Source organism: Drosophila kikkawai, chromosome X, assembly GCF_030179895.1.
Source record: "Drosophila kikkawai strain 14028-0561.14 chromosome X, DkikHiC1v2, whole genome shotgun sequence".
NCBI lineage: Eukaryota > Metazoa > Arthropoda > Insecta > Diptera > Drosophilidae > Drosophila > Drosophila kikkawai.
In genome coordinates, this window is record NC_091733.1 from 17,973,236 (window position 1) to 17,996,637 (window position 23,402).

Here is a 23,402-nt window from a genome sequence, read left to right on the forward strand (position 1 = left end):
ATCACGACATTTCGTTAATTTTACTTTTCATAAAAGTAGCGAGATTTTAAATTTTAAATTTTTTAAATTTTCAAACATGATTCTGTTAATAAAAAAAAATTATACAGGCCAATACGTATTTAACAATTATTATTTATTAGCAATAGAGAAATATATTAGAGCTAACTATAGTTATATGATGAATGATCCAAGAAATTCCTTATTTCACATTTTCACTGTGAAGCGTACAAAACTATGTATTATACTTATGATATTATGATTCTTAACAGCTAGGACAGACACAGAAGATACAGGTATCACACGGCTAGACATAGGGATTCCAGTTGCTGCCGTCCTCCGGCAGCAGATTGTTGGTAACCAACAGGATGACATCGATGATCCACCAGACGCCCACACCGCCCATAGTGAGCAGTTTGCCAACGGCAGTGCCTGTCTGGCCCAGGCAGAAGCGGTCCATGCCCAGGAAGCCCAGGAGCATGCTGTAGATGAGTGTGGTGACAAAGTAGTGGTCCGTGTAGCGAACACAGGGCACGCCCTCGCGGAAGAAGGTGCGATTGCCATAGCAGTCTATGTCCGCGTACACGGTGCACTGCACCTTCGTGTGCTCCACATCCTCGTAGGTGGATCCGCCGAATTTCAGGCAGCCGTAGCCTTTCTCCCGCTTGGCGGTGGCGTTCTCCCGATGATCGATCGGCTCCTTGCACTCGAGGAAGTCGCGTGGCAGAAAGGAGCACAACACATTGGGTCCCAGCGGATGGAAGGCCGAGTTGGAGGAGCCAGCGGCGGCGGAGGAACCAGAACCCGACCCAGACACGGATCCCGTTGCCTGCACTGGCACCACCGACTGCACCGCCGTGCCCGAGACCACCGTCTGTGGCTGCTCCTTATCACTCCTCGCCTGGATGGCCTCAGCGGTCGGGAGGATGACGGCGATGATAGTAACCAACAATGACGCAGATAACGCGTAAAAAACCAACCTTCGCCGCATCTCGGCTATATTATTACTTGCATTCTTGCCGATCAGCTGTGCAGTGGTCGAGTGATGCCACATCGCTGGACTCTATTGGTATCGGAATCGCAGCTTCGATTACGGCTTTTAAGATGCTGTGACCCATTCACTACGCTGCATTTTTTCGGGTATCTCACGAAATGCAAAATAAAAGCATCTAGGCAAAAACAGCCTTTCCACAGAATTGTTAAATGCGCAAAACAGAACCTTAATCGTTAATCGATATTGCCGTTATCGAAATGCCGCCAGCCGGGGTTGGCCACCACTATAATTTTCCATTTTTCAGAAAAAAAACAACGTAGATCTAGTAACGACGTTCTCCGTCATTATATTACGGATCGGAACGGAACGGAGCGACGCGTCATTTTCCCCCATTTTGTTTTTGTTTCGTTCTCGCCACCACCGTGACTGGTCACTTTGCAGGGCTGCCTTTGTCACACGATTTTCCACGGAAGAGGGAGAAACCAAGCCGAAATGAAACTGTTGCTGCTGGTGGCAGTGGCCACCGCCATGGTGGTCCTGGCCCTGGGCGAGGACTCGTCGCCGTCAATGCTGTCGGACGAATTTATTGAGCTGGTGCGCAGCAAGGCCAAGACCTGGACGGTGGGCCGTAACTTCGACAAGTCGGTGAGCGAGGAGCATATCCGCGGCCTGATGGGCGTCCATCCGGATGCGCACAAGTTCGCGCTGCCCGAGAAGCGCGAGGTTCTCGGAGACCTGTACCAGGGTGCCAAGGATATACCCGAGGAGTTTGATGCCCGCAAGGCCTGGCCCAATTGTCCCACCATCGGCGAGATCAGAGATCAGGGCTCCTGCGGCTCCTGCTGGGCCTTCGGCGCCGTTGAGGCCATGTCCGATCGGGTGAGTCTCTCTCTCTTTCTCTGGCTTATCTCTGTTCTTTTGTGTGTTTTGTGCTCTTATCGATTCACACCGATAAGATATATCCTCCTTTGTCCCACCGATTTACGCTTCAATTTTGCAATGTCCCCTCTACATCAAACAGGTGTGCATCCATTCCCAAGGCAAGGTGAATTTCCATTTCTCGGCCGATGATTTGGTATCCTGCTGCCACACCTGCGGCTTCGGTTGCAACGGTGGCTTCCCGGGAGCCGCCTGGAGCTATTGGACGCGCAAGGGAATTGTCAGCGGAGGACCCTACGGCTCCAATCAGGTAATAACTAAACCCAATACAAAAAAAAAAAAACCCTTGAAGGCAACTTGTGACCAAAGAAGCAATTTGTCAGAGCTTGATAATACTTGCGAGAATTATAGAATTATAAAGAAATTTGTTTAATCGTTTTGTGACCACAATTCCTATCTATACTTACTCATTCCTCTTACTTGCAGGGCTGCCGTCCCTACGAGATTTCACCCTGTGAGCACCATGTAAATGGTACCCGACCTCCCTGCTCCGGCGGCGGTGGCACTCCCAAGTGCCAGCATTTGTGCCAGAGCAGCTACAATGTGGAGTACTCCAAGGACAAGCATTTTGGCTCCAAGTCCTATTCGGTGCGTCGCAATGTCCGCGAAATTCAGGAGGAGATAATGACCAATGGCCCGGTGGAGGGAGCATTTACAGTGTACGAGGATCTCATTTTGTACAAGGACGGCGTCTATCAGCATGAGCATGGCAAGGAGCTGGGCGGTCATGCCATCCGTATACTCGGCTGGGGTGTTTGGGGTGAGGAGAAGGTGCCCTATTGGCTAATTGGAAACTCCTGGAACACCGATTGGGGCGATAATGGCTTCTTCCGTATTCTGCGTGGCCAGGATCACTGCGGCATCGAGAACTCCATTTCAGCGGGTCTACCCAAGCTGTAGATAAACAAAAAGTATCAGCTTTCCTGCTAATATGAAGTCTTTTCTTTTTTATTTTTATTTCCATTCCAAAGTTCTCAAGACAAAATGACGAGTCTATGTATGTAGTTAATATTCTATGTCAACAATGTAAACCTGATTGATAATAAAGTATTGTATATGTCTCTATGGATAACTTTTACGAGTTTTCGAATACTTTTTATATGAAAATGTTTCGTGGAAAAAAAAGGTACATACAAAGCAAGTGTAATTACGCTTCAGTAGTTGTTTTCCTGTTATATTCTAGTTCATTAAATCATATTTAATTCTAGTTAATTTGCTAAAAAAAACAAACAAAATAATGAAATGGATTATTAAATGCTAGATTCCAGATAATTCTGTTGCTCAGCCTTCTATATACTCAACAGCTTAGCTATCAATCGTTTCAGAGCTTTGTATTTTTGCATAGATGTTTGTTTTGCGAGTTTAAAATGTGATTAGCGTCTCAATTGATTAAACAAACAATGGGTACAGTTCGCTCGAGTTCGTCGTATGTACATAAATACATACATATATAATATATAAAATAATAATAATATATAATATAGAATGATTTATCTGACTAACTCAGTAGGATACATCACACGATTATGTGAAAAGCAGAGCTTTAAACATGTGTTTCATTTATTATTTCAATAATGTGTCTGCTCATCAAAAAGAAAGAGACGGAACTAACAAAACACTGAGAACAAAAAGGGGAATAATTATAAGAAACGCATGTAATATATATATATTCATATATAAAATAGTAAATATATGAATACATATATTATATATTATATTCATATAAATTATATTAAATTTAGAAATACATATATTATTTAAACTTAATTTAACAACAGTTTTCATATAAATTATTTTCTGTAAATAAATCATACAAAATAATGATTTTGCTTGCTTGAAATAATTTTCCGAAAGTTTCTATGAAAGCTATTACTGTTAATATGTTATATAAATTTAATTAAAAAGCTTTTTCCATATAAATTATTTCCATAAATAAATATTTGCTTAGCTCAGCCAAACTCTAAAGTGATGGTTTTGCATTCTGGCTTAAAATAATATTTATATCATTCCTGTGACAGATATGCATATATACATATATATAATATAAATAAATAATATGTACTATTTTTTTTCTTATCTGAAATCCATTACCCATCGACGCCCATTCAAAACACATTCACTTTTTCACATAGCATGTTTTTATTAATTTATTTTTCTCATTTTCAACACATCAAATAGAACATTTTTTATTTTTGTATTTTTTTCCAGATTTTTTTTTCTGTTCATAAACCGCCTTGTCTTTGGATTTATGCACTTTGAAATGATTAACTGTGTAGTATGTAGGCTACGTACATAGTTTATACTCGATCGTTCTTTTCTCTAACAAACAGCGCTTACACATCGAAAAATATTTGCAACTGGCCTTTAATTCAGTTTTTTTTTTTTTTGTAATTTTCAATTGTTTTTCATGTTATTAGAGGACTTTTTTTCGGGTATGTACATACATGCATATTTCGTAATTATACATCATTATAATGCACATCTCTTCCTTATCTCCAGCTATCCATGGGTTGTCTGCTCTTGCCTTACATTTTTCTATATATATGAATGTGTATGTATATATATATATTTATATTCATTTTGTAAATAGATTGCATTTGGCTTTGCTCCGCATTTTTAGTTGTTTGTTTTTCTGCCTTTGGTGTAGATTTTTGTTGTCAATAAATAATTCCTTGCTCGCCTCGTTCTCTTTTTGTAATTGTTCATTATCTCAATTCGTATTTGTTATTCCTGGACTTTTGCACTTATTAATTAACATTCATACATATGTACATCATCTATTTTCGTATATATGTATGCAAAACCGTTTTATTGTTTTTAAATTATTTGTTTTTTTATTTTTTTTTTTTTTTGTGGTTCTGTTTAGTGTACGGGACTTGCTGTGTGGCTTATCATCTGAATGGTGGGTTTAAAAATATCAAATTTAATTTCCCTCAACGCTTGGATTGGGGGAGCTGTTGTTCTCGCTATTCTTTATCTTTTAGGGGTTTTGGTCGGAGGGCGGAAACAATAGATAGAGTATCTAGCTTTAGCGAATATCTTCGTGAAAAGTTCACGCATCGTTCTGAAACTTTAGAAACATCAACTTTAAACTAACATAAGTCATTGTGTGAAAAGATTCTTTTGACTGTCTAAACTCTTGACAAATAAGGAATATCTCTCAAAAAGAGTTCAAGAGTTTACAAGTTCAAAAAGAAGCCCAAAATTTTAATTAATTTAAAGAAACGTAATATGGGAGATATCATCAATATCAGAAAACATAAAATTCAGTGAACTTTAGTTTTTATTATTTTTTTGTTTTGTTTTCAAAGAAGTATACCTAAATTCAAAAAAATTCTCTAGACTTAACTAAATAAACCAATAAAAGAGATATAGAATAGCTACTTTAGGTAATGGAACACTATTTACTATGACTTTTAACTTTTTCTGTTTTTTTTTTCAAGCCTGAGAACCAACTTGCTACGTTTCGTGTGTACTTATAAATAGGTTAAACTCACTTCACCAAAAGTATGCCTTATGCTCTAGTGGCTATTCCATTGTATTTTTTTGTTTTTACTACATAGTTTCGTTTCGTCGCTACAAAAGAAGCAAGAACTTTCAATTATAAAGACGTGAGTTTAAAGTCGACTCAGCTGGAGAATTGAGGAACGTTCATAGCCGGGCAAGACTTTGATCGGGACTCTGTGTTCCCCAGTAAGCAGCATGCTTTAAAAGTCCTTATTGTTAGAAGTTGGGCTAGATAAATACACTTTATACATATATATAGTGAATATCCCTAAATACAATCACTCTGCTCTGGTTTCTTCAATTCGCAGTACGATTTTTAGTTTAGAAAGTGACTCTCAACCAGTCGAGAGTTTAGCAAATTGTGTAGTAATTATAGGATGCGTAACGCTCCAAACTCCATTGGAATTTTGTTGAAAAAACCCAGAGAGATAAAATGTATGGGCGTTACTCATCTTATTATTACAATCTCTTTAGTTTTAGGTATGCACCACCTTAGGGGATTTTCTTAACCTGCTTTGATCTGAGTTTCCTGGGTTCCCAGCTTAGTATTTTTGGTTTATAAGTTCTCTGGTTTGAGTGAGTGGTTTTAGTTAACTTGTGTGGACAGTACATAACTATGTTATGCTTACATAGTGGTAAATACATATCGAATTACTATACGGGTCATATACAATGCCCCCTTAACTTCATCAGGTCGCCTTAAGTTGTCTGTTTAGGTTTCTATATAACACGAGTAGCCTTCGGTTTGATCTCTTCTCGTCGAACTGAAATTTCGGTTTCGGTTTTGGTATCACAAAATCGGTTTTTATGTTTACACAATATCCATAGTTTCTACATATAATTGTAACATTAACTTTGTGAAAGTAATTTCCTCGAATTTCATTTTCATTCTCAATAACAATATATATGTATGTAAGTAGAAGATATATATATATATATGTGTATATATATAATGATTTACATTTTTTGGTTTACTTTTTAACCTTTTTCTGGGTAGCGAAAGACTCTATCACAATTATGGAGATTTAGGTTTCTGGGGGGGCCAAAGTAGTTAGAGGTTGCAATCATTTTCATGACGGTTTTCTTTTCTTTTCAAAAACATTTTTAGTCAATTTTTACACGCACACATAAGTAAATAGATTTTTGCTTTTGTAGATTTTTAGTTTGATTCACGGAAGCCGTTAATTTTAACAAGTTTTTTTTCAAGAAATGCATTGAATTTGCCTTTTGATTCAGCCGCTTTTCCTTGTCCTACGATTTTAGTTTAGTTTGTTTGGTGTCTTGTTTCGGTTGCTTCATATTCCTTGGGAGATCTTCGGTTGCATTATTAATTATTAGTTTGTCCTTCAATTTTGCTGTTGTTGTTGTTGTTGTACCTTTGAACTTTGTTCGTTTGCATATGTTAAACGCTTTTATATTTTGAATATATATTTTTCTGTCATGTATGTATATATCTTTTACAATTGTTTTTAGTATCTGCTTTTGATGCATTTTTTCTTTTTTTGTTTTTTTTCTGCTCTAAGTGGTTTGAAAAACCATCAAGCAACAGGAGGAAACAGTCTTTCTTTCCAGGTACCTAGTATGAAAAAGAAAAAAGAAGCCGTCATACAATAGCATAAGAAAATATTGTAAGTGTTCGATCCTCTTCATCTATCCTTGACCTCTAAGTTCTTTGACCTGGCTATGATAATTTCTTCAAGTTTTGTAAGGCTATCTTCAAGGACCTTTTCATAACAAGATGAGTAACGCCATACTGGTTTTAGACCTGTCTCCAGGCTCTCTTGAAATGTTGTTCAAAAAAGCCAGAGAGAGAGAGAGAGAGAGAAAAAGGGAGAGCTCTCTATGTTTGCTTACATGTTATCAGGCATTCTAGATCTGTACGCTTTTATACGCACTTGCTCTTTACCTTTAACTCTCTTAATGTAAAGCAATTAAAATGTATGGGCGTTAGCCATCTTGCTTTTACAAGGTCCTCGCTTTCAGACTGCTATATCTAATCGGATATGCGGTTACATCAGTCCTGAATAGTACAGTTTTAATATATTATCTATATTTTGATGGTGTTAGTTATGGATACTCACCGCGTGACACATTTGACTTTGGTTATATGTTGTACAATTGTTCTTTACTCTTTTGCAATTTTGTTTTCGACATACATACATAATATATGTTGTGTATATATTACATCATTGAATTCGCAATATATGTATATTATTATTTTTTTTGTGATATATGCATATACAAATATGTGGCATATGGAGTCATCGGTGTTGTTGTTGTCCTTACACTCGTTTGCTAGTTGTTCAGATGGGTTGCTGCTCTATTGCATAGGGAATGCAGGATATATTGCGATATACCTAGGGGACACTATCGAAGTGTTGTTGGGGAGTTTTTATCGCTTTTCTGTATCGGATAGAGTGGCTCTCTCTAGTGGTGGCTCAGGTAAGTCTTGCGCTTAAGGTAACCACTGCGTATGGGTGATGATAGTCCCGTCTCGTTGCTGTTGTTATCGTCGATGGCACGTGTGTGTGTGTGCGTGATGTGTGTGTGTGTGTGTGTGTATTTTGTTGTGTTTATTTTTCAAGCAAATTTCATTTTTTTGAAAAAAAAGAGACAGAGTTAAGGTTGAGAGAAAGAAATAGAGAGAGAGTTGAATTTTGGTTCTACTGTAGTCGATTTGTAACAATTTTCCGGTTTTTGCTGCACAACACCAATCAATCAATCAATCAATGTGCCAATCAATAAAATGCTCAGCTAGGTATGCTAAGTACATAACAAAATGGGTAACTTAAGGGAATGTGTTGGTATATTTATATGTAGAAAACACTATTACTAACACCAATGATTTTTGTTTTCGGTTTCTAATTGTTTACAAGGTGCTTCTTTTATTGTTGCAATTTATCACATTGCAATGCCCACTTTGGTAATCGTTTGTTTAACTCGCAATTCAATTCAATTTTCATTCGTTGCTTGTTCATGCAGCCTGATTACAAGTCAGTGCGTGTTCGTGAGGTGTGTTTGGAGATCGTGGGGAGTATGCCAGCATGTGATGGTGGGTTTTCGAGTCATGAAAGCGTTGTTTTTAAGCGATTTTGGTTTTTGTGTTTTGTGTTATTCAAAAAAAAAAAAAAAAATACAAGAAACAACAAAGAAAAGATACAAATCGTAATCGAAACATTATAAATCATATACCATAGACTATATATATATGTATATTTCTAGGAAACTATTACTGTGCTGCGGAAATAACATTATCATCATTTTATGTAGCTCTTTTATTTTTTATTGTATTTTGGGTTTTTGTTCGCAATCAAAATAATATCAGTACATACATACATCAAGGCGATAATTATAATAGCAATACATAATAAAATCAATAATAATAATCGTAATAATAATAAGAATAATAATACTAATTATAATAGTAATAATTTATACATGGTATGCATGTATGCAATGCGGCATTTGTTCTAGGCAAAACGTACGGCAAAGTACGATTTGTGGCGGGGACTAGTTCTTAAGTACAAATTTCGGATACTTCTAGGCAGCCGGCGTATCCTTTTCAATCGCATTCTCAATCAGCTGAGCCAGCAGGTTAAGATTGCTGCTGTTGGCGCTGCCGGGACTATGGATGTTGCTGCCACCGCCGGAACTACTGATGTTGGCCAATTGCAACTCGAAAGCATTGCTGCCCCGGGCAAGGATTGGCAAGGAGAAAGTGCATGAGATTAGTTCTGGCAGGAGATACGACTATTAATCCCAAGCACACACAACAACGATTAGTCGGAGATCACACAACAGATACCATATGGACTCTGGACACTTGATGGCCCACAACAAAGGAAATGAGTAGGATGTGTAACGCGTGTCTTGCACAAACTTGAGAGCATAATAATCGTATGACATTACGCATCTTACTCATCTTATACCTTCGCAAGGCATTATGATGTGGTGTCGATGGTAAAAGGCAAAACAAAGACTACTTAAATATATTAACAAAAGAGACATAAACAAAAAGCGTACAAAATGAAAGCGTTATATATAATAATGCCATTAGCTATACATATATAAAAATATAAATTACCTAAAAACTAGTAGTAACTTTTGCATAATATCTGGTCTTTGTAAAAGCTTTCTTAGCTAATATAATACTGCTTATGCTTACTGCTCTAACCCTCAACTTGCAAAATAATGCATAAATAATAGTGATTGGGTATTTAAAGGGTTAATTCGAGAGACATTCCTTGTTCTGTGTCCTTAGCTTTGGTTAAATCTTCTTTGTTGGTTAATTTATGAATTAAATTATAAATAAACTCAAGTTACGTATGCTGCTTACAGTTACATTTTCAACAAGCTAGGGGCATTAAATACACTGCACACAAAACACACAACAGCACATTATACACTAAACATATACATATACATATATATAGGGGGTGCACTCTGTACATGGTGGATCCGCAAGGCATTAGCCTTCAGCCACCCCTCTTACCTTCTGCGTCGCGGATTTGCCGTCTGGCCGGGAAGATTGAAGCAGCCCCGCGGTATGACCATGCGGGCATTGCCCTTGGCGGGTCGTGAACCGCCCACGGCCTGCAGTCCGGAGAGATGGGCGGCATAGCCATCGCTCAAAACGGTGGCATTCGCCTGCAGCTTCTTGCTCACCTACAAGAGGGATTAGACTTTCAGCCCATGGATGACTATGTCTATGGATACCAGGGAACCCTCACCTTGCCCACGATAAAGATTTGATCGGTGCGCATGCCCACATTGGTGTAGACACTGATGTCCTTGCTGCTGCCATAGGCGGCTGTGATTGAGATTCCATGGTTCTGCACCAGATTATTGAGATAGGCCGTCTTGTGGCCGAGGGGATCCGTGGAGAGGCCGTCGGCAAAGGAGATGAGGCCATGGGGAAAGTTGTGCTGGCTTAGCCAGGAGACGACACGCTGCTGCTGCATATCCGGTCGTCCGGTGATGTAGATGAGCAGATAGCCCAGCTCCTGCCAGTGCCGGCAGACATCGACGGCGCCGGCACGCACCTTGGGATCGCGGCCCGTCACCGACATGGAGGCGGTGAAGGAGCCATCGATGCTAAAGACTACGCATTCGGTTAGCGGCGGCACCACGGCCATATAGCAATCAACCGATGTGTGGTCGCCGCGCACGACCATCTTCACCGGATAAATGCCATAGCCGAGGGACACCTGATCCGGGATGCTGTACGAGATGCGGCCATTCTTGTCCGTCACTTCGGTGCTAAGGAATGTCCACTCTCCGGCCGGTGGATCCTTCATAATATGCACATCGACCTTCTCGCCATGCAGGGTGATCATGTCCAAGGGACCGTACATAAACCGGGCATTCAGGCGCTGCTCGCGTCCCTCTTGGACGATCACATCGTTGGCCCGATGATTGGCGGCCACATTTTTCAGCTTGACCGAGGTGCGCTTTTTGATCCACTTCTCCCGCGGCTGGCCGGGATGGAATGAGGCGTTGTCCTTGTCATCGTTGGAACCCACAAAGGGTATGCCCTCGAATTTGCCAATCTGGCGCAGGATGAACGCAATCACATCGGGACTCTCCCAGTAGCTGGCATGGAACAGATGCGGCAGGGCATGGGCCGGGAAGTTGCTCAGGCCCTCCGGACAGTATAGGGCGTAGTCCAGGCGCTTGGTGCCCCACCATTTGTTTTGAACTGCAAGAGGATCAGGTGAGATGGGGTTCACAAGGGGCAGGGAGTAGGTAGCAGGGAGCAGGAAGCAGGAATCAGGTAGCATGGATCAGGTAGCATGGAACAGGGATCAGGGAGCACGAAGCAAATAGCAGGGAGCAGGATGTTTCACTTACGGGCATGGATCGTGCTTAGCGAGACGTTTTCAATCAGACCCGATATCGTGCTCTGCATCGAGGCATCCGAGAGCCGACGACCGGCGGCCAGGAGATTATTGCCATCGTTAAAGTGTTGCGGATGCGACTGAATCACCTCCACTGTAGGATGACAAAGAAGGATCTTAGTTTATCCAGCCCTCAAATCCCAATCCCAACTACTTACATAAATGCAGTGGCTGACCATTTCCCAGCGGATACTTGGCGTAGCGCGGCACATTCACCGGCGACAGTATGGAGAAACGGGCACTAAGCAGCGGCTCCAGCCGGGAGGCAATCGGATCGGTTGGATGGAACAGATTGTACACCTGATGGCAGTTGGGCCTCGCCAACGCCGCCTTGGCATCGTGCAGCTTCCGGGCGGCCAAAACCACCGATAGCGGTGAGCCGAACATGAAGAAATCACTGACCTCAAAGTCCAATTTGGTTCCACGCGAATCGCTTGAGGAGCTGGAACGGCGACGACGTGGCGATGGTGCCACTAGCAATCGCTTGGCATCCAAGTCGGCTTCCACAATGAACCGTTCCTCGTCATCCAAACGGGAGTGGCGAGCGCCTAGCGGATTGTGGGGATTTATGTGGGCGGGATTGCCAGCAGCATCTCCGCCAGAATTGGATGCCCCCGAAGTGGCGGTGCCCGGTGCACTGCCGTTCGAGCGGCACAGGGACTCGTAGGCCAGCAGCGAGCCCATCGAATCGCCCAGCATCACAATCTGTCCAGAGAAGCCGTGCCCCTCCTCCGATTTCAAGAACTCGTGGTAGACTATATTGGCGGCGGCCACCGTCTTGTTCACCGTCTCCTGGAATTCCGGCGAGGCCACCGATAGCAATGGTATTGCCCCAATTGGGACATCGGCTATATTCGGTATATCCGCCGCCGAGGGCGAGGCGTCAAAGGAGTATGGACTCAGGCTGGAGAGAATGCCCAGGGCATCCGTGCAGATCGAGGGACATGGCACCATCTTGATGGTAACATGGGTCAGCAGGCTGGGATAGTGCTGTCGCATCACCGCCTCAAAGGAGCCACGGAAGGTGGTCACATCGGATTTCTTGGCAGTCAGCTCACTGGCCGCATCCAGGACACTGCCCGCATGGACAACCAAAATGAGGATCGTTGTAGGGCATGACGGTGTGCTCGGAGATCCCGGCGGCGACGAGTCATGGCTGCGATCCACACTGGCGGAGGAGCGCAATTGTCGCTTATTACCGCGCTCAGAGGCCACGCGCATGAGAAAGTCCTGGTTGAAGATGCTGTCCTCCTGCCGTGAATTACCACGACCACTCACCGATCCACCGCTTGTAGGGCCGCCATGTGGCGGCGGACTGTCATCGCCCTCGCCCAGTAGCTCCAAGGAGCTCCATTTGGCCAGCGAGTTGGTTTCGTTGGTGTCTAGTGGAGGGAATATATAGGGTATAAGGAAGATGATGATTTATTTCGATTAAAACATAACCCTAACAAATTATTTCTTTATTTATTAGTTCAAAATATATACAAATAATATTTTAAAAAAATTTTTAAATATATAGTTATTGAAATATATATAAAGGTTAAAAATCTTACCTAGGCAATCAAAGAATTCCTCATCCGAATTGGATTTGGAGTCCACTTCCAATCGCTCCATGCGCCAGTTTGCCACCTAAGGATATTTTGTGTTGTTTAATTGTACAGATTTATCTTTTTATTATATACTTTATATATGTATATATACTATATCGTTTCTCAGCTAACATTCGCTACTGGCAACTAAGGGAGCTAATACTGAGAGGCTTAAGCTTGGGCTAACTGGTGGAAGGTAAGCTAATCAAGACCTGCAACTAAGCAAATAACTAAGGGAAAGTTATTTAAGGAACTTTAGAAACTACATTGTTGGTATTATAATCTTGGTCATTAATTTTTTACTAGAAATAAATAAGGATAGAGGGGGCGACAGAAAGGAACTTACATGTCTGCGTGGCGCTGTCTTTGCATGCGGCTTTTTTGACTATTTTTTCGGGTTTAGGTTTCATAAATTTCGTTGTGTTTTTTGTGTGTTGAGTTATTGTTGTTGTTCGTTGGTAGATTGTGTGTTTGAATGGAAGGTAAATAAAATATTAATTGGTAGAAAGACGCAGCACATTTTAAGGACAAAGCCACGACACACAACACAACACACAGAGAAAAAATAGAGGAAAAATACATTCAGAGTCATAAAGTTGACACTTGAAAGCATGTTCTTAAATTTAATAGAAACAAATGGTTTTTAAAACAATTTAAATTAATTATTAAATGTGGATTTATGAAACATATTTAAAAGAAATGGTTATTAAATAAATAAAACTCTCTTTTCATTTAATTTATTTTTTGAACCTGAAAAAAGTCTGGAAGAAATACAACCGAGCTTCAATTGATTGGGGAATCCCAGTTAGTCAGTTTAAATTTCATTTAAAAGTCAATTTACATGCTAGTTAGAACGACAGTTCAATCAAAGGACCTAACAAGATGAGTAACACCATACCATTTTTTTGTAATTTAGCTGAAAAGTTTTTAACGTTGTTCAAAAACCAGAGAGCGAAAGAGTAATTCAAATGTAATACTTGAACGTTATGCATCTTGTTATTTTGAGGTTTTAAATTTATAAGTAAATTTGAAGAAATAAGTATAAGTAAATATGTCTGAAAGACAAGAATCAGCTCAAGATAAATGGAAAGAATTTCTTGACACCTTAAGGTAAAAATATATTTCTATGGAAAACTGCATGGCCAATAAGCTATTTCTATTTAAAAAAAAACTCTTAACGATTTCCATTCCTATAACAATCACACGTATTCAACACTGAGATTAAACAGCAAAAGGACAAAAGAACAAAGAAAAACTCAAAGATCGAAGCTCACCTGAAGATCAAAGCTGTGGGCCGAACCCACAGGCGAGTGTAGGGCACCCTTCGAACCGAACTTGGCCTTGTTGTTGGCCATCTGAATGCTCTGGGATCGGGAGCGCTGAGCAGAGGTGCTGCCTTGGGCGGTGGTCAGATCAACGCCCCTGCCTATAGCATCGTTCTCGTCCTCATCATCATCCTCCTCCTCGCCCTCGCCCTCCTCCTCATCCGAACTGGCCTCTGCGCTTGGCGGCTGTTGGGTGACAATCGGCGGTATGGCCGGAGCAGACTTTTTACGCTGCTCGCTGCCCGACGTGGAGGCGGCAGCAGTGCTGGCCGCAGTACTCATATACGGCTCAGAAGTGCTATCTGTAAATGGTGAATGGTACACATCATCAGAGGGGTTTATTTCTTGAAACGACGGCCTTGGAATGCTCCTGCAAATTGTGTGTAAATTGCAACCTTTTAAATATTTAAGATTTGCTTAGAATTTCAGTCAAAAGCCCTTGCGATCGTTATCATAATAAGGGAAGATTCAGTTGATTTTCCTGCCCCTTACCTACAGTACAGTGTACAGTGGAACGCTATATATGCCAATACAAACCCAATACAATTGTAACTATTCAAACTAATCGATTTCTCTTAATCATTTCAACACGTTTTTGATTACAATTTTGCAAGAGCATTTTGCGAGGTGGCTGCCGATGTGGCTGCTAGGATAATGGACTGACCATCGCTACACTCCTCTCCGCCGCCCATCTTTTTGGCCAATGCCAATTGCGTCTGACGCTCCAATTCGCGTATGTCCTCGATGGTTAGGCCATGCCACTCGTCCTGCCAGGCCCAGGCCTGCCGATGGGCACGCAGCATCATTTTACGCAATGCCACATCGTGAATGAACTTCTCCAGCTTCGTCTGCATGCCCCAGTAGCGGAACTCAACGCGACAGATCTTGTAGGCGGTCATCAGGGACATGTTCCTGGGCGTTGGCTGCATTTTGCCCTTCACCTCGCGCCAGTACTCCTCCAGCCAGTCATCGGGCAGTGGGCCCCTGCCCGTCTTTTCGGACACAAAGTGCTTTGGATCCTCCTCCTTTACATAGTCGCCGCCCCACAGCTGATCCTTGACAATGTCAATCACATCTGGGGAATGTAAAGCATAAAAAAAAGGTAACAGAAAGTGGAAAGATATATACCAAAATTATGAATCAATAAAATAAATAAACTAATATTAACTGGATACATCGTAAATTTTGTTATTGAATTCTTGAAAATCGAAAAATATCGTTATTATCGATTAAGATGTCGAAAATACTGTACACTCTAATATATTGGATTCGTAAATATCGAAATAAAAAATATATATATCAAAATGTATTAAAAAATATTATTAAAGTTATCTTTTTCCGATTAAAAATAATATCGATTTAACGCAACTTTTGCCTCTAATATCGAAATAATATCCCTAAATCAGTATCTTTTGTCATCCCTTGCGCAGACTCACCCACAATGCGGTTGCGTAAATCACTGCCGGACAGCTGAAAGACATTATCCTGATATCCATTATCTGGATAATAGTATGTCTCAATGTCCAGCGAAAACTTCTCCACAAAGGGGCAGGTGTAGCGAGTTCTGGTGTAGGGATAGGCATTCCACGCCTCCTCCTCCACGGTTAAAGCGCTTTTGGGCAGAAGACCTAAGCCCAAATAGGGATGAAAATGATTGGAATACTTTGAATACAGCTCCAACACTCACTCTTGATCCAGCCCGGCAGATGATTGCCCACGTGATAGATCTTCTTCGTGTACTGGCCATTTCCCCCGGGACCGTCCTTGTACGGCTCATTGATGATTATCTCAACGCCACTGCCCTCGCCATGACTCTCCTCGCGACTCTTTTTCTGTGGTTCGAAAAAAGCAAAAGGTATATCCATTAAATACAGTTTTAAACAAATTATATACACAGCTATTTAAATTCGCCAAAACGAAAAGGAACTATTGAGGAAGTTTCCGGGAAAAAACGTTTAATAAATAATATTGCCAGCAAAGTTGTCATAACAAGCTTAATGTTTGTAAATATTTGTCGGATGATGTGAATCGTTGTATAAACAAAGCCTCTATAGACACTTGCTCGAGTCGTTCCAAAGATTATATTGGCAAAATGTTTGACCTTTACATCTACCAGCAAAACTGTTCGAGTTTACATTAATTAATACGATTTTAAATTAAAAATAAGCAGCTGTTTCTTAACATAATATTCCAGATATTCATAGTTGAATACAAACCCATTTTTTCTTTGTTTTATAATATCTTAAAACTTCCGTTTTTCAAGGATCTTCAGTTCTCAACTCACCGCAATCATGTAAAGCTGGGCAATGCGATACTCCTCGACGGTAAGGGGCAACGGAATGCGGTACTCCTTGATCAACATGATGATGATGATGTCCTTGTCTCTGAGTCAAACGGGTAAAGCCCTTCGCTTTTAGTTGTCCTCGAATGGTGGTCGTCGGGTGCTCTGTCCTTTTCGCCTGGCAATCACTTTCTTTCGCACTCTTAGGGTATGGCAATCATCGATTTCCACTGGTCATGGCTGGAAGATGTAGTGGCGACGCTGCCTGGCGACGTCCGACGCTTATGAGGAGAGCAGGGCAGCACGAGCACGTCTATGACCTGAGCGAAAAACGGCGGGAAAAAGCGCAAAAGGGGGGCGAGGTTAGTCTAATCCGAGAAAGCGGTATATATATTTTCCGGGCCTTGTGGTGGTGCCACCTGGAAGGAGGGCGGCAGGTCTAGTTGGTGTTTGGGGAAAGGTATGCTAGTAGCAGATGATATGGCTTCTCTCTTGTGCTAGTGTGACATTTAACTGAATGAGCAACTTGGATGACACAACTAAGGGCAGTAAAGCCCAGACTACTCGACTGTTAAATACCCAGTAATCAAAGCTTATAAGAACGTTTCACAGTTAAAATGTAAGAAACTTGATGACTTAGTCAAACCCTAGTTAGCTTAAATATTATTAGCAATGGTTGATTTGTTTGTTTTGCTTATGAAAACAAAATAAAGGTAAACACAGCCTACGACTGCATTAAAGTAACGTAATTAGCTTAAAAAAAACCGCTTAAATATTCACAATTACCCTAATCCAAGCACATACTATAGTTGAAACGGCTTTTTATACGAATCTAGGTCAGAGCCAAATGGATATTACAATGATGCGTGAGTCCTAAAATGTGAATTGCCATTTTATTTATTGATTTTGAGTGACACCCTCACCAAGCCCAGAACCGACCAAGAAAGATAGATAGAGAGAAGGGGTAGTGGACAGGCACTTCACATAATCGGATGTGCCTCGAGGGCTTTCAGGGGTTTGACATCAAGGGAGGGCGTGGCACTGTCAATTAAATGACAACAACAACAGCCAGCAAACCAGCTACTACTACAACAACAAGAACAATTGAGTGTCCGATAAGGTCAAAAGCATGGTCTCACATTTCACAGGGCAAACAGTGCTGCCGCAGCTGGTCATCTTTCATTCCAAGACACACAAGACTATTATTTTTTAGTTATTTCTTTTAAATTTTACAACTAAATAAAATGGAAAAAATATGGTTATATGGAATTAAAAACAAAAATCAATTCTCAAACTTTTCTTTAAAGAAGAGTATTGGAAAAATGTAATATCAAATCTTTCATCACTGAGCTCAAATTGAGCTTATCGTGCATAATTTGGTTGTTCATCGTTCTTACCTTGTACTATTTTTTACTATTTCTACTTTTTCTCTTTTATTTAATTTTATTTTTATTTTGTTTTTTTTCTTTTTGCTAATTGGATTTATTGTTGACTGCTGACAACAGGAATTCCTATACAGCTGTGAAGGCGGCTTTATATAGGAAGTCTGACGCAGTTGCATCGCATTTTGACCTATTGGAATGTCACGAAAATCGAATGGGAGTGCGGGTGGGTGGTAGGTGGGTAGGTGGGTAGGTGGGTGTGTTTGCTATACTAATTGGGGTTGGAGTATAGGTAGGCAAACACGTGTTACACACGACTGATATTACGTACCCATATAAAACAGCAACGGGAATTATCATTATGTGCGATAATAAAGTGATTGGTATACGTCGTGCCGTGCATAAATATGAATTTTAATATACAAATAAAGCAACAGTACATATTGGTCTAGACAAGCCTACATTTTGACTATATTGTAATAAATATTTAAAAAAAATATGCTTCAGCCATTAGTGCTCAAATATTATAAATAGGTATTATTATTCTTATATTTTTTTTAAGATCAGCAAAGTTCTCTCTACTATATTTATAACCTTTAAACTTAATGTCAAAAACTCTTACTTGTATTTATTGGTTTTGTAAGATAATTGAGATAATATCATACAAAAATATACAAAATGAAACAAATCTTTCCCAAAGCTACAATCTCTAGTTTGTTCTGCACTTAGTCTGTCACCACTGTAGTCACTATTACTATCAACAACCGCCGTTAATGACCTTCATAAGAGTCCTAATCTGTTTTTAGATCTTATCTAGTCATTTATCTCGGCCACAAATTTGTTTAGCTACTAATTAAATGCATTCAATTCCCTTTTAGCAATTCTGAAGCCCAGAAGAGCTCTAGTTTTAATTAAACCTTATTGTGTTGTGCAAGATGAGCAGGAAAATTGAATTGGAGGAAATTCTAAATTGATGGAAATTACATTCCGCAGACATATTTATGTAAGCATGACTTCGCTTTAAAATTTAAAAAATTTAGAATCTAAATAAATCTAAATAAAAAATAAAATTCTATTTGAATTGTTTATTTTTTCGACAATTTTGAATAGATTTTAGATGCTGCCACAAAAGCTGTCAATCAATAATTATTGGAAACAGGTGGAAGAGGAGGAGGGGAAAAACAAAAACAAACCAGGAAACGTGGGCACCGAGAGAGATAGAGAGAGAGAGAGAGAGAGAACAGGAAAGATTGATAAGGAGGGGGTGGTGATGGGTACACCCTCTACACACACATACCAGCACATGCTTATGTCATGGCAGCTTCATGGCAGGCCATCACAAAAACCTTAACAATATGGCCACTGCCTTCTCTATCTCACTCTAATTTTCTTTATTTTCCTCCTCCCCCTCCTTGCCGCCTACCTTCATCGCATAATTCCATTCTGTGGCACAGAAAATGCGCCGAGAGACATTTTCTTGGCTGGCCACCTTGGCCTAATGGTCGTGGAAACTAACCCATTTTGGGTCAGATTTTATGATTACAGCATTTGTGGTGTCTAAACTTTGGACTCTTAAGGTAAACAATCTTTTAAAATTATCTAAAATGTATATTCTAAAACATTGCATTACTCTTCGGTAACAAAAGTTGTAAATCTATTTAAAAATGGAATGTACATATATAAATTTTCTTTTATGTGCTCATTTAGATAGGATACATGTACGATGTGATATGATATATCTACAAACCAAACAAATAAATTGCTTTATAAACAATAATAAGAAGAAAAAACTCTGCAGAGATAGGAATAATTATGTATGTACGTACGCGTATAAAGATACTAAAAATAATGTCTCTTAAGAGATATAATACATAGTACCGTTATGATGTACAAGGGTTATATTATAGCTTAGTTTAATAGATTAAGTCCTAAGCTTTAACCATAAAATAAGCTTGATAGGAACGATAAAACTTGGGATAGTTAAACCTATATGATACTGATACCTTATATAGACTTTAGAAGAAATTCATGACTACAGATATTATATTTAACTTTGTAAGTTGTGTAGGTGGCTTTTGAAAATATCCGAAAAACTTGAGTCAATTACGATCAATTCATTTATTCATCACACGCCTTTGAAATTACTCAATTTTAATATATGTAAATTGAAAATGCATACATGTTATTCTAAATATATTCTCACCGGCTCTTTGGATTTATATGTAGCAATTCTTCCAAATTTCTCGACAAAATATTTGTAAGAAAATATAATGTGGCATTGTGGCATTTATCAAGTTTATGGATTTCACGGTTTTGACATTTATTGGGCTTCGCGGATCGTTAAGCTTGCCATTTTCATGGAGCATTTTGCATTCAGGCCCACTGTGCATCAATAAAAAAAATTACAAAAACACACGCATGGGCATACGAGGTTTCGCTATAAAAGAGCTTGCCGAAGTGCAGGTAGCCTTCAATGTGATTGTCTGTTTATGATGTATTTTGTCATTTTACATATTTTTTATGATGTGACTAAAGGGCAAAACAAGCGTAGACACCGAAAGAAAACCAGAAATCACAGCAATGACTAATCCCAATTTATTTTCAGCTAAAACAATAGTATAAAAGAGCTTTATCCCAGTGAAGAAGATCATGTTAAGTCTTCCTGTTAAGTATTTTTAGTCTCTATAAATAACAATAATAAATTGTAATTTATTAATTAATTTAATAATATATTGCACTCTTCAGGTATGAAGGCAATATAGCACGCAATTAAAAAAAAACTACTTAAATATATTTAAATAATTCATTTGTTGTTAACAATCACAATTCGTCAATAAATTTGATTTCAGACAATTTTTGAGTTGAATGTGCGATTGTTAGTTTAATCTTACCTCGTTAGGAGGTATTTTTTTTCTTTAATTTAGGGAGCCAACTGAAGGGGGCAACAACAAAATTGATAAATAAATTGCCAAGGTAATTGACCAACAAATACAATACCGTTGCAATAGAAAGGCGCAAAAGGCGGTAATAAAAACATAAAAAAAAGAAACGCATTCAAGCGGAAATAAACGAGCGCTCGCGGAAAAGTGACGACGACAGGCGGAGATGCAAAGAGAGCAAAGGTTAAAAAAAAAGCCTATTAAGTCCGAGTTCCAAGTTTAGTGAGCTGAATTAGATGGAAAAAAAGCACACACAAAGGTCGAGTGCTCTCGTTCTGTCAGCCTCTCTTACTTACCGCTCTCTCTCTCTCGCTGCCCCATCTGCCACTATCTCCCACTCCCCCTGCTTCGCGATGCACACCTGTGGCACGCTTTATGTTTATTAATATTTTATAAATACTATAGGCCGCGTAATGAAAACACAACAAAAGCGCACGCATCATCCTTGGGCTATGCTTAAACATTAAGCCTCCGACACTGAGCCAAAAACCAATATTTTATTTGAAATGAAAATTTATACATTTGCTTGTAAAATGGGCCTTTACTTTATTAAAAATTTATTATTAGTATATGTACTTTATATATATAAGTATATATTATTATTATTATTTGTAAGAATAATCATAGCGAACAGTTTTTCTAGGGAAATCGATTTTGAAGGATCCACTATGATCTCGTTTTTGATATGGTACCATATTGGACATATCACTATAAATATTAAAAAAAAAATTTGAATTATTTTAATAATATTATTTATAAATTGATAAAATATTAGTTTTGAATCCTAATGATAAAACACTGCATTTATTATTTACCAAAACTCATTACATTTTGAAAGCCTTAGTAATTATACCCTTGCGGCTAAAACATAGGGGGGGAACAGCAAGAAATTTCTTAACTTTCTTTTAAATAATGTTCGATTCGTTTCTATGGCAGCTAAAAGACCCAATTGTTTGATACGTAAATACACTTGCAATAAAAATAGGCCTATTTGAAATGCTTCATCAAGACAGCTCTAAAACTGAGAGACTAGATCGACTCGGCTGTTTATGATTGCAAACTTCTCACTAGAATTACAATACCCTCGGCAAGGGTATAATCAACTATAATGTAGAAAATAGAAATGTTAAATCCGAGATCGCGAACACGAATCACTGAGAAACGAAAAAGGCAAACAAACAAAAACGTTGCGTGAAAATTACGCACGGAAAATTCTTATCAGAATTCAGCTGCTGCTGCAGACGGGGCTCTGCTAGTTGGCAAAGAGAGAGCAGAAGGCGGTAGGGAAGGACAGTCTGTGGCACAGGCGGAGTAGGTGATGGAGAAAGGGGGCGGGAACCTTGGGACCTGGCCACAGCCAGCCACCACACACACTCACACAGAGGCACATGCACAACGCAGCTTACGCATTTACGCACACACACACACAAACAGATATAGGGGCTATATCTACACCCACACACAACAGATGAAGAGCTGCACCGTTATCCTTAACTAATTTTGCGCATTTACTAACAACAACAAAGTGTTTGCGCTTTAACAGGTTAACAACAAATAAACAAACTTTCAGGGGCAACTCACATTTTTTATCATTCGCTGGCGGGCAGCTGCACAATTAGCAAAAACAACAGCAATAACAACTAAGGGCAGACCATCAACGGAAAAAGAGGCACAGCAACAACAACAATTTATAAATACAGTAAATATTTGCTGGCTCGATTTTGGCGATTAACACAATTTATCTATTCATTTGCTGCGGCCGCTTTTCCATTCCACGAAATGAAAAATGTTTTCAGCGTCGTTGCTTGCTTTTTCTTTTGTTTTTCTTTTTGCAATCAAAACGTACACACTGAAAAAAAACGGGCAGCGCGGCACCGACGTCCGACTGGGTCCGATCAAAAGCTCGCACCGACAGAGCCAACAAATTTCAATTTCGTAAAAAAAAACTTTGTCGAATGGCCGCTCGCACTTGCCTTTATAGGGTTTTCCCACACCCAGTCAGTGATGTCATTCCCGCTTTTTTCCGTTACATTCAGCTTATTTTTAAGTGTAATTGCAATTATAAATAGAAACTAAATGAAAATGAAAAAAATTCAAGAATTTAAAGAAAATTAAAGTTGATTTCTTAAAATTAAATTAAATTGTGTTTCATTGCCGATTTTCCCGAAATATAGAGAACGGGGAGGGAGGGCAGAGTAATTGGTCTATTTTCAAATTATTATTTTTGTTTTTACATATGTGTGTGTTTTTTTTTTTAATATTTTTAAATTTAAATTTAAAATTCAATTAAATTTATTATTATTTTTTTTTTTTAATTATTATCAATTAGGAATTAGGCTTTTTTTTAGCTCTTTATTTTTTGTTCAGAAAATAATGACATCTCTGTCCGCGAGGGAGGTTCTCGCGAGGTCTGTTACTGCACGGAGCTTTTGCTCCAGTTAACAGAAAATTCTGTTAAGTTGAGAGCCGCGAGTCAGCGGAAACTTGCGCTCTAACAGCAAGCAAGCGGAAACAAACAACGGAGAGCAGCACTGAACTGAGCGGAAGAGCGA

General features: G+C 39.5%; 3 protein-coding genes across 11 annotated transcripts; 1 reads left to right on the forward strand and 2 right to left on the reverse strand.

Annotated features, from left to right (window-relative positions):
* Nucleotides 1–112: 112 nt before the first annotated feature.
* On the reverse strand, nucleotides 113–1,066 carry amrt (TM2 domain-containing protein 2 amaretto). Its single transcript, XM_017162707.3, has one exon. It carries the CDS (start codon nucleotides 1,049–1,051, stop codon nucleotides 305–307), a length of 747 nt encoding a protein of 248 aa, XP_017018196.1. The 5' UTR covers nucleotides 1,052–1,066; the 3' UTR covers nucleotides 113–304.
* Nucleotides 1,067–1,285: 219 nt separating this feature from the next.
* On the forward strand, nucleotides 1,286–3,002 carry CtsB (Cathepsin B). The gene is made up of 3 exons (XM_017162706.3): nucleotides 1,286–1,870; nucleotides 2,013–2,180; nucleotides 2,357–3,002. The coding sequence occupies exons 1-3, from the start codon at nucleotides 1,484–1,486 to the stop codon at nucleotides 2,828–2,830; spliced, it is 1,029 nt and encodes a 342-aa protein (XP_017018195.1). The 5' UTR covers nucleotides 1,286–1,483; the 3' UTR covers nucleotides 2,831–3,002.
* Nucleotides 3,003–4,051: 1,049 nt separating this feature from the next.
* On the reverse strand, nucleotides 4,052–22,671 carry rdgB (retinal degeneration B). Of its 9 annotated transcripts, XM_017162639.2 has the most exons (13): nucleotides 22,432–22,671; nucleotides 16,533–16,849; nucleotides 15,936–16,080; nucleotides 15,685–15,876; nucleotides 14,913–15,323; nucleotides 14,198–14,550; nucleotides 13,270–13,308; nucleotides 12,888–12,963; nucleotides 11,493–12,716; nucleotides 11,288–11,428; nucleotides 10,168–11,135; nucleotides 9,930–10,102; nucleotides 8,559–9,125 (listed from the first exon to the last, which is right to left on the reverse strand). In XM_017162639.2, the coding sequence occupies exons 2-13, from the start codon at nucleotides 16,608–16,610 to the stop codon at nucleotides 8,978–8,980; spliced, it is 3,948 nt and encodes a 1,315-aa protein (XP_017018128.1). In that variant the 5' UTR covers nucleotides 16,611–16,849; nucleotides 22,432–22,671; the 3' UTR covers nucleotides 8,559–8,977. The 9 variants fall into 9 exon arrangements, with proteins under 9 accessions (XP_017018132.1, XP_017018133.1, XP_070143949.1 ...); XM_017162643.3 differs by lacking the exons at nucleotides 8,559–9,125; nucleotides 22,432–22,671 and adding an exon at nucleotides 4,052–7,013 and having other exon boundaries at nucleotides 16,533–17,074; XM_070287848.1 differs by lacking the exons at nucleotides 8,559–9,125; nucleotides 22,432–22,671 and adding an exon at nucleotides 7,683–7,937 and having other exon boundaries at nucleotides 16,533–17,074.
* Between the last annotated feature and the right edge of the window lie 731 nt (nucleotides 22,672–23,402).

Coding starts and splice junctions, on each gene's coding strand:
- CtsB (XM_017162706.3), top strand. CDS start 1,484: ATGAAACTGTTGCTGCTGGTGGCAGTGGCCACCGCCATGGTGGTCCTG. Junction 1,871..2,012: donor TTGAGGCCATGTCCGATCGG/GTGAGTCTCTCT, acceptor TACATCAAACAG/GTGTGCATCCATTCCCAAGG. Junction 2,181..2,356: donor GACCCTACGGCTCCAATCAG/GTAATAACTAAA, acceptor TCTTACTTGCAG/GGCTGCCGTCCCTACGAGAT.
- amrt (XM_017162707.3), bottom strand. CDS start 1,051: ATGTGGCATCACTCGACCACTGCACAGCTGATCGGCAAGAATGCAAGT.
- rdgB (XM_017162639.2), bottom strand. CDS start 16,610: ATGTTGATCAAGGAGTACCGCATTCCGTTGCCCCTTACCGTCGAGGAG. Junction 14,551..14,912: donor CGGAGAGGAGTGTAGCGATG/GTCAGTCCATTA, acceptor CACCATTTACAG/ATAGCACTTCTGAGCCGTAT. Junction 9,126..9,929: donor GCAAATCCGCGACGCAGAAG/GTAAGAGGGGTG, acceptor TGCCCGGGGCAG/CAATGCTTTCGAGTTGCAAT.